This window comes from Spea bombifrons, chromosome 1, assembly GCF_027358695.1.
Source record: "Spea bombifrons isolate aSpeBom1 chromosome 1, aSpeBom1.2.pri, whole genome shotgun sequence".
Taxonomy (NCBI): domain Eukaryota; kingdom Metazoa; phylum Chordata; class Amphibia; order Anura; family Pelobatidae; genus Spea; species Spea bombifrons.
In genome coordinates, this window is record NC_071087.1 from 75335545 (window position 1) to 75353210 (window position 17666).

The window sequence follows — 17666 nt, forward strand, 5'->3', positions numbered from 1 at the left end:
GAAGCATAACATTTTTTATTTTCTACACCGCTTTGTCATTAACTGCCCCTTTTGTATTTTTGCCCCCTTGTTTATTGATTAATGCCCCCCCACTGCCTTGTGTATTGTCCCCCTTTGTGTATTGATGCCCCCACCCTTTTTGTATTGGCTAATGTGATGCCCAACCAACCTCTAGTCTATTGATGCCCCCCACTGCCATGTGTATTAACCCCAGCCACCCCCTCTATTGATTTTGTAATGCCACAACCCAGCCACCCCCTTTTTGTATTTAATTTTTTTCCCAAGGGAATTCCCCCCCTCCCTTGAATATGGGTCCATATTTCCTATTTCCTATAACCCCTAATACTTAAATTTTTGTGATTTTTCTTTTCCCCTGTTGTTCTCAGACGTGACGATCCTCTCCCTGTCAGGAGGAACCTTTCTGTGAGCCCGCCCCCTTGAACGTCACGTCTTAAACGGGGCGGGACGAAGAGCTGAGGCACTACTGCTACTGGGCCGCGCGGTGTGTGTCTTCATTAGGCGGCCGGCGGTCTTACAGCCATACGACAGCTGCTTTGAATTTCAAGGCCTTTGAACTTCGCGTCCGGGCGGCCGCCATGAATGACGGTCTGCAGGCCCATGGTCTGCTTACGCAGGCCGCACCTCGAAGTCCGGCGGGCCACACTTTGGAAGCCCCTGCCCTAGAGGACCGTGCTTTTGGCATAGATTGAGGGCTGGTTTTATACCATGTTGGTATTATATAAATAACAGATAATACTACCAAATGATTGACTATACAAAAAGTGGTATAAAAGAAGGTCCTATGAACAAAAATATGGGAAAAACTGCCAAAGGCTCCAGTCACTAAGGGGCGTAAAAACCCCTGGTGACAAAAAGCTAAACTTACATACACTTGCATCTCCTGCATGCAGGTTTTTAAGTTTTTTTTATATTGTTGCTCATGTAAGTTTGCTTTGGTGAATTTGCCAGTTGGATTTATGTCTAACTCCCATGAGCTTACTGTAGTAGTGATGTCCGGATCATGAACGAATCGTTCATTTGATCCGGTTCTTTTTAGTGATCCGGATGAATCGGTTCAGTAGACTGAACGATTCATTTGTAGCAGTTCAGTCTGTGAATCATTCAGCTGTAACCTGATCCTAGAGCTGTGAGTCATCTGCAGAGCACTCAGACACAGACTCTGGGGTCAGGTTAGAGCTCATTAATTCATAGAGGAACGATGACTCATAGAGTCAGAGAGTCAGAGAGTCGTTCGAAGAGTCGAATGATCCGAAGAGTCGAATGATCCGAAGAGTCGAATGATCCGAAGAGTCGAATGATTCAAATGATTCGAATCTTACAGGGATCCGGATCTTACAAGGATCCGAATCTTACAGAGAATATTACTGATACCATACTTTTATAAATAAATACATTAATAATGTTCACACTGCCCCCAGGATTTGCCCCCTTTACCTATAAGTGCACCTACAGATAAATTTATTAAATTAACCCTCAGTCATCAGCATAAAATTAACCCTTATACCCCATCAACCATAACTGCCCCTGAAATTAACCGTAAAGATCCCATTAACCATAACAGCCCCTGAAATTAACCCTAAAGACCCCATTAACCATAACTGCCCCTAAATTAATTGCATGTACTCCAGATAAATTACCTAATAAATTGGTATGGTTGATGGGGTCTTTAGTGTTAATTTAGGGGCAGTTATGCTTAATGGGGTGTTTACGGTTAATTTAGGGGCAGTTATGCTTAATGGGGTGTTTAGGGTTAATTTAGGGGCAGTTATGCTTAATGGGGCGTTTAGGGTTAATTTAGGGGCAGTTATGCTTAATGAGGCGTTTAGGGTTAATTTGGGGGCAGTTGTGCTTAATGGGGTGTTTAGGGTTAATTTGGGGGCAGTTATGCTTAATGGGGTGTTTAGGGTTAATTTGGGGGCAGTTATGCTTAATGGGGTGTTAAGGGTTAATTTTAGGGGCGGTCATGGTTGATGGGGTGTTTAGGGTTAATTTAATGGTGAGGGTAAATTTAATTCATTTAATAAAGTTAGCTTAAGGTGCAGTTGCAGGTAAAGGGGAATGTAAATCCTGAGGGCAGTGATTATTAATGTATTATTTATAACAGTATGGTAATATTATCTGACTGATTCGAATCCCAATGAAGGCAGAGAGTCGTTCAAAGATCCGGATCTTACAATGATCCGGATCTTACAGTGATCCGGATCACTGTCAGATTCGGATCCCTGTAAGATCCGAATCTTTGAACGACTCTCTGCCTTCATTGACATCACTGGAGTCAGGGGGGAGGATTCATAATGAAAGGGACGGGGCCAATCGTTAGTGTGCCTGCACGGATTTACTGGAAAACAGTAACTCCTGTGAGTCACACTGAGTGATCCGAAGATTCGGATCATGAATCGGATCATTTCAGTGAACGAATCGAAATGATCCGATTCACTTTAATGATCCGAACTTCCCATCACTATACTGTAGCAAAGTGAGTTTTATCCTACTTGCAAACACTTGCAATTTAGTGAGTAGAGGTTGTTTAATTTATTGATAAATTCAGCTAAATTAACCTTTACACATTGCAATTTTAATTCAGCAACCTCTACATATATGGGTTTTAGATAAAATGAGATAAAAAATAATAGGTAACTCAACATATCAAAAATGCGATTCGTGTAGACCAATTCTCCACCTCTGGTTAAAACTAGTTAATGCACAGTTGAAGGTCCTGGGAATTTTAGGAGGTTGGCAATTATTGCATAAAGGAAAGCATAAAGCTCACATTTTCCACAAGCACATCTTACCGTGTGGCTGGTGAAAGGTGAATCCAGATTCTCTGGTCTGAACAGCCACATCCTTTAAGGTTACTTTCTTCACTTTGTTTGCCCGTCTTTCATACTTTACAGGCTGCTTTTCACAGCTACCACTTGTCTCGGTGAGCACCACAGAGATGGATTCTTCACTTGAAGAGGATTCCTTCCTACTGAATAATCGTTTACTCTTTGTTTTTTTAGGTACTACGCCCTGGACATTTGATAGCTGTGCATTCTGTGTATCAAATTTTTCAGTTTGTATCTCCTGAAAAAAGATACAGCCATAACATAATCAAAACACAGAGTGGTGGATACATAGAGTGGCTTTCCAGCAGAAATGGTAAAGATTAGGACTTTACCATTTCACTTTACCATTGTGACTACAATTTATAAAAAAAATACCCTTCTTTACAGGATTCATTGCATGTTTCCTAAACAAACACTGTATTTTTTTCCTGCAAGAATAAATCAAATAAAGAAAAGGGCAACCGTAATTAAACCATATTAAACCCTTATATGGTAAAAATGGCAAAAACAAACCTATGGTATGTAGGATACTTAAAAAACATTGGTAAGGAAAGGTCAATGAAAAGAAAAAACATAGCACTAAAAATGTAAAGAATTACTAAAGATTAATTGGGAAAATAGCCTTTCCAATCTTCTCCTTACATATAAGCCCTCTTTCACCCTGTAACACCATTTCACCAGTAACTGTAGATTAACAAATTAAGAAAACACTACGCCTTTTGTAAAGTACGGTAATATGCTTACATTACGGCTGTTTACATGTTTTTAAATTTAATGTATTCTGTTGGAAAGCATGACTGTTTGCGCACCTTTCTCACGTTTTTTTCATCTACAGTTGGGAACAAGTCATCAGAGCTTAATATATTCAACTTGAACTCTAGGAAGGAAACAGTATGATTAAATCAGTTAAGTCGGTTAGACCAAAAAACAGGGGTAACACAAACCTGATGGACTACAAACATACTGAAATTTCAGTATCTTTTCTTATGCTTGAATTAAGAAGGCATAAATACTACACACTTACATGCAGTAAAGTGCACTGGAGTCTGGATTATGACTTTAGTCTACATTTAAAATACACAACTGGACAATATCTACGTATGTAAATGCTGTCAGACCAATTTTAGAGAAAATCGCAGAGCAGTCAGAGGAACACAAGCAAAGTAATCTAAAATTAAATTAAATATAAAAGTATTATATATATATAAAATAAAAATTAAATATAAAGCTTCTTATAGCTACAGTCAAATTACCAGTAGGTCGTTTGTTAAAAGGGTCATTTTCTATAGAGTTAGTTTCGCCACCTATTCAAATACAATCAGTATGCAACAGGAAAAATAAAAATGAAAGGGACAGCAAAACTAACCATCAGAACTTGCACTGCTAACATCTTCATCTGTGGGGAACAGCTCGTCGATGGACTTGGGTGAGCCATAGCTTGATGGCAAGAGTGCCCTTGAAAGCCCCTGGGAAGGGGGGCTGGATTGAGATGTGAAGCTTTTTAACAGGTGATTTTGACGCATGCTTCTCCGTGGAGATCCTCTGCTAGGGGGTGATGGTGATCTTGGTGTCTTCTACAAAACAAAGAAAAAATACTTAAAATATTGATGTATAATATAGATGCTGTATTCTACAGTAGCAGGAAAGACATGCATTGAATTGCAATCCTTACATTACAAGAGATAATAATTCACTTGTGTCTGTGTTCCCTTCCATAGGACATTTGTGAAACTTAAAAACCCCTTTCAAATGCCAAAAGTTCTGTTAGAGTAATTGACCTGCTTACTATTGTGCATTTATTTATGCACATCTGTGAATCAATACAAACAGGAGCATAGAACGTACAATTAAAAGACGAGAGAGTGTCCAGTAGCTGCCCAACATCTTTAACCCCTTAAGGACTGTTTTTTTTTTTATTTTTCGTACCCTTTGCGAGCAACGCTCTTTTTAACAGATTTGCAGTGCTGTAATTTTCTTCTCTCTCATTTGGTGTATTTCGAGGCAATACAGCAACACTGTTTATGTGAAGAAAGCGATCTTAGATTGCTTTCTAAGCTTGTTTGATGCCATGCCGCACCACACAGGTCATTACCTGACTGTTTTTGCAGGACGTGCATGGCACATCATTGGTACTTAAGGGGTTAAGTAATAGCAGCCCGGATGGACATTGTCTCCCTGACCCCTTGTCAAACTTCTCATGGAGAATGTAGGAATGCTGAGGAATTTAAAATCCTATTGTTATCCATTAACGACTGGTCTTAATAGGAAATATTTTATGTAGGAATGCATGACCACTACTCACCTTTCCCCCATCAGCTGGAAACAATTCATCAAGACTCAATAACTTAAACTTGACATCTAGGAGGAAAACATGATTATTAACCCCTTAATGATGCAGATATTATACACTATATTAAGCTTGAGGATGCAAGGGGTTTCAGCATTTAACTGTATTTTCTCACTCTCTCATTTATTATACCGGCACAAACCATATATTTCTTAAGGACGTCTTGGGCTTTCTTCTAAAACTATTCTCATTTACATATATTAAAATTTAATATGAAAAAAGTGGGCAAAAATGGAAAGCCTGCAACTACAGAACAAAATCCTAATTTTCATTCAACATTTCCTGGATAAAAGCCAAGTCCCACATACATAGATATATCATGTTTTTTAGGATGTTATAGGGTCTAAATTGGAATATGCATCCATTTTTTCCAATCTTATTTTTCAAATATAAGCAATGGATTTATTGGGCCTACATTCGCATGTTTTACGCAGCCATTTCCATACTAACTTCTTCCATATTTGGTAGTAGTTTGCAATTTCACAATTGTTCTGACTATATATGTGCACGTACAAAAAAATCCTCACAATTTGCATTAGGTTATATCCCCAAGTTTCAGAATTGCATAAGTTTGCAATGCTGAATCAAAACATGCACATTTCTTATTTCAAACTTGTAATTTTGTCAGTCTTAGAAACACAAACATTTTTTGGAGGGGGGGTGCGTATAAAATTTGAACACATTTGATTTGTAAAAACTTAACAAGTGGGTGAATGTTATCAAGTCCGTCATTCTCATGATTATTTTCCTTGGGCAAGCCACCCATGTAATTGCGCAAGCTTCTAATCAGCCATCCAAAAAAATGTTCCTCAGTTACTACAGTAGTACTAAAATACTTTTTACTAGAGTAAGTAAACAAAACTTTACTTATTTACTTAACGGCTTCCAACTTACTCACACAACTTACTAACTATAAAACCCTAACTAAACTCAAATTTTACACTCAGTAACACTAATTCTTACACAAATCAGAAGTATAAATACTACTGATGTGATCACCGTATGAAATATTTTAATATACATAAAAAAGTTTTATAGGTGCTTCTGCTTAACACTATACTGTTCTCCAGTCTCCCTCTAGCTCTGCCGTACATTATATCATAAGCAGCTGATGCTATTACATCCTGAGTCCTCAACGGTAAGCTACTGCAGTACTGCGTCGCAAGGATATTAAATCAGTGCAGCAGGTAAAAGAACACACTCAGGTGTGGCTGAAAATATGGTGCAAATGCTATACACTGGATTTTAGGATCTTAGGGAAGTACAATTAAAGAAAACATAATTTTAACGCAACATGCAAGGCAGTCTAAAGAACAACTCTTAATATTATATATTTATTTTTATCTTAAGTTACAAACCTCTGCTGTCAAATGAGCAGTGGGTTGCTTTTAGAACCCTCCTCTTCTAAAAGGTCACTTTCCACACTTATTAGCATGCATGGATTAGAATGAACTGAAAGCAACAACAAAACTAACCATTGGAACTTGCACTGCTCACATCTTCTGTTCTGAGAAACAGATCGTCAAGGGACTTGGGTGAGCCATGACTTGGTGGTGAGAGTTGCAGGCTTCTGCGTGGATATCCTTTGCTAGGGGGTGATGGTGATCTTGGTGTTTTCTAAAATGTACATACATATATAGATATGTAAAATATACAGACTTTTATAGTAGAAGACAACATAGAACGCATTTCAAGGATCAATTTTTTTTTATCCTTTTGCTTACATTATAAAAAGGTTAATACTTCAGACGTGTCCATGTTTATTTAGCCACTCTCTGAAAAAGTACTGACGTTTTCATATAAGTTTTTAAAATACTGAAGAGTTTAGGAGGGCCACAAAATAGTTAATAGTTTGAAGGATAAAAATTATCCAGGAAAGACTAAGGGATCTCAATAGATATCACTTGGTGAAAGGAGAGAGATGGGAGCAGGGCCTGTAGTGGACTGGATGGGTAGTCCAATCCGCTGCATTAGAGGCGCCCACACGCAGATGTGCTGGAGGAGCAGGGTCGGTTGGGTATATCACAGATCTCCCTTCAACCAGCCCTCACCGCTCCTTTGTAAATCTGCCAACGCTGGCATGACGTCATATGCCGGTGCTCAGCACATTGGCAGATCCGGTGCAATGGGGACATTGCTCCCTCCGAGATGAACTGAGGAGGGAGGGGGAGACAGGTAAAGCGTGGCAGTGCGCAGGGCAAGCTGCACCAGAGACAGGCTGAGGCAAGTGAGCTGCGTGTATGTGTGTCTGTCTGTCGGCCTGGGTATGCATGTTAGTGTGTGTGTCTGCCTGTCTGGGTATGTATGTACGTATGTATGTTAGTGTCTGCCTGGGTGTGTTAGTGTGTGTCTGCCTGTCTGGGTATGTATGTTAGTGTCTGTGTGGGAATGTATGAACACGTTTGGGTATGTTAATGTGTGTGTGTGTGTGTGTGTCTGGATGAGTATCTGGGTATGTTTGTGTGGGTGTCTGTGTATTGTTAGCATGTGTGTTAGTGCTGAGTGCCTAGTTGTGTTTTTGTGAGTGTCTGTGTGCGTGCATTAGTGCAAGTGGATGCATGTGTGTTAGTGTATATGTCCTTCGAGGTCAGACTCTGAAACCAACCCTGGCTCAGCAGAGACGCCACCTACACAGCGACGGAGCAGTGAGACAGAGGCCTTGCGCCCTCACCAAAGGATCTCAGCAAGCTAAGCAATGGGGGAGATATATATTTAGTGAGAAGGGGGATAGTAAGACAATGGAGAGAAGGGGGGAGATAATGAGAAAACAACTGGGAAGAAAGGAGAGAATGAGAATTAGACATGGGGAAAAGTTGCAGAGAAAACAAGGAATGGCAAGATAATGAGTAAGGGGAGAGATAAGGAGGAGGGGAGATGTGGACAAAGGGGATAGATAAAGTCAAAGGAGATAGAGGAGAGGAAGAATGGAGAGATAAAGAGAAAAGGAATAGATGAGTAAAGGGGGTTAATGAGAAAAGGGAGAGATAAAGGCATGAGATGGGAGGAGAGATAAAGAGAGATGGGAGGAGAGATAAAAAGAAATGGAAAGATGAGATAAAAAGAGAGCTAAACTGGAACATACACATTTTCATTTCCCAAACTTTTAATCTTTACAGATGGACTGGGTCCTTGTCCATTTATATTTATATCTTTAAAAAAAATAATAAAAAAAATAAAGGTTTTGGTAAAATACTAACAATGTTCAGAAAACTTTCACTAGTTTGGCTGACTGTTTATGTGCAAGTACAAAAAATGTCTTCACAATTCACATTCAGTAACATTCCCTAAAGTCAGCAATGCCCCGCATGCATAGGTTTCTCATGATTATGGGACTAAATTTCTAAATTGGAACAAATTTCAAGCTTGGAATTTTTATCACAGACTTATCCATGGGGTGGGAGGGATTAAAATTTGAAGTAAATTTGATTCGAAAATAATTGGCAAGGGGGTGAATGTTATCAAGTTTGTAATTCTGATGGTCTTCCTTTGGCATGCATGTGCCACTGATGTAATCACCCGCCAACTAAATAATCTTAATAAATAAAATCACACACTTTCCCAAAAAGCCAACACCACTTAACTTACTAAACTAACAAACTTACTAAATATATTTTTTTCTTCTTTGTTTTTTTAAGCACTTGTCAAAATGCAAAACGATCTGCCAGGCATCTTAGGCTGCCAGAATCAGCCATACAGACTGCGATCAGCAATCGAGCACATTGCTAGAGTAACATACTATTACGCCCTGCGTTCTCAATTGTAAGTGACAGCAGGAAACAATGGTACGCCCTGTGTAAAGGGATTTAACAGTACAGAGAAGTGTATTTCAAAAGGAGGAGAAATGTGAGAATGTTCATGACCTAAAACTACAGGGTTAGAGGCTTAGATGTAATGTAAGGAACTTTTACTTCATCAAGAGGGTGGTAGATTAACGGAACATCCTCCCAGCAAAAGTGGTAGTGGATAATACAGTAGGTGGATTTCAACATGCATTGGATGGGCACACAGCTATCTTAAATTAAGATAAGACTGGACTGATTAAGGTCAAAGTCTTTACAGTCAGGAAAAATTGGCTAGATGGACAGAATGTTTCTTATCTGCCGCCAAGTTCTGTACATCTATGTTTCCATTTGGTGTTGCATATTTGTTGAATAGAATAGCGAAAACACAAATTTTATTGTAAAATTTACTAGCTAATTTACCTAAATTAGCTTATTCTAGTCCCAACTTAAAGTCATAGCATCAAACATTTCAGTTCCTGTGTGCCTAAAATCAGAACCAAGCACAGAAAGGAGCCTTAATTACATAGACACAAAGGGAAAACACATATGGGTTCTTGGAACATATCCAAAATACAGATTCTAATAAACTTCAATTGATCCATCTCCTCATAATGATAACATCAACATTTAGTTTTTAAAATATAAAACAAATTACCACAACTCTCCACATGAATATAAAGCCCCTCTATATTAACTACTGCTGGAATCTAAAGGACAACAAGAGCCTATAAAAGCTCTTTTATATATTTGTTATGCTAACCACATACACTATAGGAAAAAAGAAATAACACAAAACAACTCACTGGGATGTTCCTCAGCTTGTCCACATCATCTGATATCTCCACTGGTCCTCCTCTGGGTATGCCAGGCCCCTGCTCCTTGGTATAAATTATTTTCTTCATAAATCTTTTTCCTCTAGGACTAAAGTCACTACTTGATCTAGTAGAAAATGGCCTTTCATCTGAGGTCCACATGTCAGAGTCATTCTCTGAGATTTCTGCCTGTGGCTTCCTGTGAAAAAATAAGTAAATATACGGAGAGCATGAAATAAAAAAACTACATTGGTAATGTTGGAGATCAAAACTGAAAATGAGTACATATCACAACACTCCATGATACCTTAGTTTGTGTCTGTTCTCGATTTCTTCCAACCTCCTCAGAGCAGCACTGTCTGGCTTCCTTGGATGGGTAGTGTGTGCATGGGTAGGCAGTGGCCTTTTGTCTTGTGTGATTTCATTGCTGTTTGAATCACCTGATTCTTCTTTGATGAGCATTTGCTTTTTCTTCAAGAACCTGCTAGGTCTCTCTTCAGCCTTGGCAGGGGTTTTATTTTGCTTGTCTCTTTCAGTCTCCTGTTCACTAGCTGAAATGTCACTTAGGTCATCAAATGATGACTGTACACCTTTCAATGCAGTTTTTTTCTTGTTGAGGTTATTCATGTATGCCTGTTATAACACAAAGGTGTATGAAAGAGATATGGCTTATAAAATTACAATAGCATCTTTAACACAGAACTTGTTAAAAAGCATGACTTGTGGCTCCTTATGAATCTTACTACATTTAACAATAGCCCATATCTACAGACCAGCAATAAGTTATAAGATCCCAGTACAAGTGCAGAATGACATGCATTCTTTTTTTTATTATTATTATTATTATACTACACACACACGCAAACACACGCAAAGACCCAGAAAAAAAAGAAACACCACCGGCAGCATTCCAAGTCATTCCTAGTAGCTACAAAGGCATGATCAGTCTATAATTTGAACATATTTCAACAGTGAGAGACAGAATAACAAAAAAAAATCCAGAATAACACATTTCAAATAAGTTATAAATTGATTTGCATTTTAGTCAGTGAAATAAGTATTTAACCCCTTTGCAAAACATGACTTAGTACTTGGTGGCAAAACCTTTGTTGGCAATCACAGAGGTCAGACGTTTCTTGTAGTTGGCCACCAGGTTTGCACACATCTCAGAAGGGATTTTGTCCCACTCTTTGCAGATCCTCTCCAAGTGATTCATGTTTCGAGGCTGACATTTGACAACTCGAACCTTCAGCTCCCTCCACAGATTTTCTATGGGATTAAGGTCTGGAGACCCATCCAAGACCCATTTTCAATGCCCTGGCTGAAGGAAGGAGTTTCTCACCCAAGAAATGACAGTACATGGCCCCATCCATCGTCCCTTTGATGCAGTGAATTTGTCATGTCCCCTTAGCAGAAAAACACCCCCAAAGCATAATGTTTCCACCTCCATGTTTGACGGTGGGGATGGTGTTCTTGGGGTCATAGGCAGCATTCTTCCTCCAAACACGGCGAGTTGAGTTGATGCCAAATAGCTCGATTTTGGTCTCATCTGACCACAACACTTTCACCGAGTTCTCCTCTGAATCATTGAGATGTTCATTGGCAAACTTCAGATTGGCCTGAACATACGCTTTCTTGAGCACGGGGACCTTGCGGGCACTGCAGGATTTCAGTCCTTCACGGCGTGGTGTGTAACCAATTATTTTCACGGTGACTATGGTCCCATCTGTCTTGAGATCATTGACAAGATCCTCCCGTGTAGTTTTGGGATGATTCCTCACCGTTTTCATGATCATTGAAACTCCGCTAGGTGAGATCTTGCATGGAGCCCCAGAATGAAGGAGATTGACAGTTATTTTGTGTTTCTTCCGTAACTGTTGTTACTTTCTCACCAAGCTGCTTGGCAATGATCTTGTAGCCCATTCCAGCCTTGTGTAGGTCTACAATTTTGTCCCTGACATCCTGTTGACAGCTCTTTGGTCTTGGCCATGGTGAAGAGTTTGGAACCTGATTGATTGCTTCTGTGGACAGGTGTCTTTTATACAGGCAACAAGCTGAGATTTATGAGATTTAAGAGAAGCCAGGTTTAGAAATAACTTCTCTCAGCACGGGCCCAAAGTTTACAAGCAGGATTGGATGGGGCCATTTCAGACATGTAATTTAATTTCCTGGGGCCATCAACTGGAGCTAAACAGTTGTCCTCCAGAATTATGGAACAAGCATCCCACAAGGAGCCCACAAGTGTTTTTTTTTTTACACTTTAGCAAAAAAGGTAAAAAGCCTGTGTCGCCTTTCAATCAGGGAAATTCTGACATTTTTATTGTGCTCAAAGCAAACTGCATTAAATAGTGGACCTCAGACTGATCAATAAGTTTGCTCCTTACAGAAACTTCAGAATGGAGACTTTCAAGTCTGGAGATTTTGTCAAGAGGAGACTACATATTGACCCTGATCTCCAGGAGCACTTACAGTCACATTTCTATTTCGCACAAGTTTGTAAAACTGTCATTCTATTCTGTCTGAAGTTAAAAATATATTTCGTTGTTTATTCACAGCTTAGGAAAAAGCAACAAGGTAACAACGTCTTTGGAGAGCATGTACATATCTGATATCAGCATCAAGCAAACAGCTAACATTTCCTCGGGCTTGCACTAAAATGTAGGTCATTCTGTCTTACAGAACTGCTTAAAATCAGTCATATTACTAGAATGTCTAATGTCATTCCACAGCATGTATACTGGCTTAAGGCCTGGGCCACTCCAAAAGGAAATTTTTTTAAAATCATTCTGTAGTAGATTTTCTTCGATCATGATGCTCCCCCCACCATTTGGATGGCGCTTTAACGTGTGTATGCCATGCCCTTTTTACACCATACGTAGTGGTGCTTGTTCTTCAATTCAGCCTCAGTTTCATCAGGGTGGTCTTTGGCAAACTTCAGGTAAACGGCAAAATTTGCTAAATTGGAGAGCAGCGGCTCCCTCCGTGGCGTCCTGCCACAGACTCCATAGCTACTCGATGTTTTGCATATGGTAGACTCATGAACAGAAATAATAACTATTCATTCAGGCCTTCAGATGTTACTCTAGGGGTTTTTGTTTTACCTCAGTAAGCATTCTATATTGTGTGTATGGAGTCATCTTGGCTGGGACACCCACTTCTAGAGAAAGTAGCCACAGTTCTAAATCATCTTCATTAGTAAACAATTTGTCACAATGCCATTAAAATAATGTGCTCTTTTTTTCTCACTCTTTTCCACTAATTGTTTTATCTCCTCCCTTTCTTGCTCCATTTATCTCTCATCTACCCTTTTCTATTTTCACTCGCTGACTCCCTATTTCTTCTCTCTAACCTTCATCCATCTAGCTCTCTTTTCTCCTTTTTGGATTATTTCTCCCGCACATAATAATATCAAGCAGCTCATTCCCCTTCCACACAATACAGTATTGCAGTCTACCCACTAGCAGCCCTAAACAATAACAATAAACAGCAGCCTCCCTACAATTTCGCCCCTCTCCTCTCTGCACACACCTCTCCAGCAAACACTATCTGGCAGACGCCTCTACTCTTTCCACAGAACTATATCCAGCAGCCACCCCTAATCCATACATAACACCATCTGACAGCCTCAGTTTTCTTGCACACATGATTCTCAGACACATTGGGCAGGCCATACAGCAGATGTCCATTCATAGCGCTCTTCACTTTAAGTGAAGGGTAGTAGTAATTGTCAACTATAGTTTTATACAAAAATATGAACTGTACCTGATGTTCATCTATAGCATCTTTGGATTTGATAGGAACTCTTTTTCCAGACAGCTGAGCCTGAGCTCGGGCTAATGCTGAACTTCTCACTCCAACTCTGGGCAACATGTTTTGTGCTGTATACAAGACAATGCATGTGTTAGCACTAAATCTCAATTGAAACACAGTGATTTACTGATAGAGAGTATGAATTAACACATAATAAATTAAAATCAACCTAAAACCACCCCAAAAGGGAAGCTGCATTGTGTCTTATTTATTAATCATTCAGGTTCAGTGCAACAAATATGAATAATGCTGGTCAGTAAACAAGCCTAAATGTAAAGATAACACAAGATGGGGTCACCAATAATTTATTTCAGAGACAATGTGCTTGTTTTGCAGCTAACTTCTACATGCTACAAAGTAGGTGTTTAATAGTCACATAATATAGGTTGCATTAATAATAATGACAATAATAAAAACCATGTGGCGGAAGGACCATGTGAAACAAATTTCCAACCACCCACCCCAAATAGAATGCAATTTTTTTTTTTTTTATGAAAGTATACTTATTCTTACCAAACTGCAGTGGTGTTGCTACAGGGGGGCAATTGCCCCCCCCCAGGTTATTCCTAGCAACCGCTCGGCACCCCTCATTATCCTCCGCAAGGCCTCTACCTCCGTCACAGAGGAGAATGCACCACGGCAGAGCAGGAAGGCAGAAGCCTCGTGCTCCCGCCGCAGAACTTAAAGACCCCCCAAAATCTGATTCTTAAATTAGGAAAAAAAGGAAAAGCCTGAATATAAGACGACCCTACAGGAAGTTTTACTAGCAAATATTAATTCATTTAATAAAAGCTATGATTGAGGAAAAATATTTTTTTTTTGTTTTTATTTCCTTTTATTTGCCAGCCTGCCCCCCCAGTTATGCACATCTGCACCCAGAAATGCCTTATACCCTCCTATATATCACTCTGCCCCATGATATGCCTTTTAACCACCTATATGCCACTCTGCCTTCAGAAATGCCTTATACCCCTTATATGCCACTCTGCCTCCAGAAATGCCTTATACCCCTATATGCTACTCTGGCATATAGGGGTTAAAAGGCATATCATGGGACAGAGTGGCATATAGGGGGTATAAGGAATTTCTGGAGGCAGAGTGGCATATAGGGGGTTAACAAGCATTTCTGGAGGCAGAGTGGCATAAAGGGGGTTAAAAGGTATATCATGGGGCACTCTGCCTCCAGAAAAGCCTTATGCCCCCCATATAACACTCCCCCCCCCGACTTACCAGTGCTTCTCGCTCCTGGCGTCTGGTGGGGGCAGCGGGTGGAGGCCGGCATTAGTTCCACCGGGGCTTCTGTGACAAAGCACCGGAAGGTCATGTGACGCCAGTGCTCAGTCATAGAAGCCCCGGCAGAAGCGCCAGCAGTAGCGGGGGTTGGCTGCGTCTATCGAGTGGACGTTCGACGGCTACCAGAGAAGACAATTCCCCACAGCGTTGCAGGGAATTCTCCTCTCTGGCAGCCGGGGAAGGTATGTGCGATGCACGTAGACAACCTTCGCTGGTGCCCACGCTTTGGCCGGTGCTCGGTGATAGAAGCCCCGGTGGAAGTGCCGGCGGCAGCTGAGGTTACCAGACAGGAAGATCCAGGTCCCCTGCAGCGCTGCGGGGGATCTGGATCTTAGTCTCATAGTCAGACCTCTATTTGAGGTCTGATTAGAAGACGAGGAGTATTTTTCAGAGCATTTGCAAAGACAAATCCTATGTGTGTTATCTGGGTGCTGGTCAGGTTCTATGTGGGCTGTATGGACGACAGGGTTGGCCTTTTTGGTGTGCAACCTGTGATCTATGTCTGTAATTTAGGGTTTTTTTTTAACCTTTAATGCCATGTTTTTATGTGAATACCAATTGATCTATACCTGCAAAGCTGGGTTTTTGTGTTATTCTGTAAATCCATATCTATATGCTATGTTTCCATACATTATTTATGTATACCTGCAAATACAGGGTTTGTATGTCTTATTCAGTTCATCAATACCTACACTGCTGTTTCCATGTTTTTGATCTATACCCTCAGTGCTGAATTTACATGTGGTTTCCAGTTGATCTATACCTGCTATGTTTCCATACATTACTATTGTATACCTGCAAATACAGGATTTGTATGTCTGATTCTGTTTATTTGATCTATACCTTCAGTGCTGAGTTCACAAGTGAATTTCAATTGATCTATACATGCAATGCTGGGCTTGTGTGTTAATGAGTTGATCTATACCTGCTATCGGCAGCTGGGTCTAATATTAAAGTAGGGCTGCAACAACTAATCGATAAAATAGATAAATCGATAATGAAAATAGTTGATAACGCTTAGTCGAATCGATTTTATCGATTATAAAAAGAGGTTTTTTTTCAGAGCAAATGCTCTGAAAAACTCCTCTCCTTATATAATCCGACCTCAAACAGAGATCGGTTTATAACACTAGAATCCAGATCCCCCGCAACGCTGCAGGGGACCTGGATTCCCCTCACTGTCAACCGGTGGGTGTCCGTGCGATGCACACAAACAACTTCCGTCTCTCCCCTCCACTTCCGCTGGGGCTCCTCCGATGCAAGGCCAGTATCACATAATGTAGAAGCCCCAGCGGAAGTGAAGGGGAGTAACGGAGGCCGTCTGTGCGCATCGTGCAGACCCCCACTGGCTGACAGAGAATCAAAGTCTCTTGTAGAGGATCATCCTCTCTGTCAGCTGGTGGGGGTCTGCACAATGCGCACAGACAGCCTCCGTTACTCCCCTTCACTTCCGCTGAGGCTTCTATGAAGCTGCAGTGAAAGTGCCTGTAACGGGTTCACCAAGAGAGCTGTAGTAACTCCCAGAGATCACCCAGTACCATCCTGTTGCCCCCGGAATAACTTCCAGCACCAGCCAGCATGCGCACCTTGGAACCCTGCTATGTGTACCCAATAAGTAGACACAACTACCTTGAATTGAGTACAGCAGGAATGAACAGTTTATTATTGTAAAACATAGACTCATATAGCCACAGAACTTCATTAACATAAATTAACAGATACATGAATTCAACCCAACCTTTAATCCCCAGGAAGCAATCCTATCGATGGGATTAATTAACACAATAGAGTTCCTGCCTGTTTGGCAGCCAGGCTGGAGCCATCTCTGAGTACCTTGGACTCCTGTATGACAGGTCATTCTGTCACAGTGCCTGTCAGCAACGGAGGTTCACAAAACACCAGGGAGTCGGGAGAGAGGCAGGGTGGTGTATGGGGAGGGGGGGAGGCAGAGCGGTGTATAGGAGGGGGGAGGAGGCAGAGTGGTGTATGGGAGAGGGGAAGGAGGCAGAGTGGTATATGGGGAGGGGGGGCAGAGTGGTGTATGGGTGAGTTTTAGTGGTGTATGGGGGTATAATGAATTTCAGGGTAGCAGAGTGGTGTATGGGTGTGTAATGAATTTCAGGGAGGCAGAGTGGTGTATAGGGGGAGGTAGAGCGGTGTATGGGGGGTATAACGAATTTCTGAGTGGCATATCTGGGGGAGGGAGTGGTGAATCAGGGAGTATAATGAATTTCAGGGTGGTGCAGGGCGGCATATCAGGTTCCACAGTGGCATATAGGGAGGTATAAGGCATAAATGGGGGCGATTGGCATATTGGAAGTTATAAGGCATATCGGGGGCACAGAGGCATATAGGGGGTATAAGGCATATCGATATTAGGCATATCAGGGGGCATAAGGCATATCTGGGGGTAAAAGGTATATCAGGGGGCTCAGTTGCATATCAGGGGGCACAGTGGAATCTCTGGCATATAGGAGGTATAAGGCATATCTGGGAGCAGAGTGGCAAGCTGGGGGTCAGATGTGCATAACTGGGGGCAGTTTGGTAAATAAAAGAAAATATAAACAATGCTTTTTTCTCATAGTTTTTATTAAATATGAAAAATAGTTAACATATAAATTAATATTTACTAATAACTTTGTATTAAAACCTAGTTTGACAAACACTATGTTTGGGTTCTTGTAGCTTTTATTATTATGTCAGTAAAATAAGAAGGTGAATAGGGAAATGCCATTGTGATAAAGAGATGAAAGTGTAAATTATAAGTTTTTTA

The 17666-nt window shown here is 40.7% G+C and overlaps 1 protein-coding gene across 1 annotated transcript in view; it reads right to left on the reverse strand.

Moving 5' to 3' along the window:
• C1H19orf44 (chromosome 1 C19orf44 homolog) overlaps nt 1-17666 on the reverse strand; it is a 30100-nt gene that overhangs the window by 5753 nt on the left and 6681 nt on the right. Inside the window, exons 2-9 of the mRNA XM_053463938.1 lie at nt 13553-13668; nt 10098-10423; nt 9782-9989; nt 6672-6813; nt 5152-5207; nt 4216-4423; nt 3659-3726; nt 2814-3087 (exon numbers count right to left, since the gene is read on the reverse strand). Of these exons, the coding sequence (XP_053319913.1) occupies nt 2814-3087; nt 3659-3726; nt 4216-4423; nt 5152-5207; nt 6672-6813; nt 9782-9989; nt 10098-10423; nt 13553-13660 (1390 nt within the window). The 5' untranslated portion in view covers nt 13661-13668. The remainder of the gene's footprint in view (nt 1-2813; nt 3088-3658; nt 3727-4215; nt 4424-5151; nt 5208-6671; nt 6814-9781; nt 9990-10097; nt 10424-13552; nt 13669-17666) is intronic.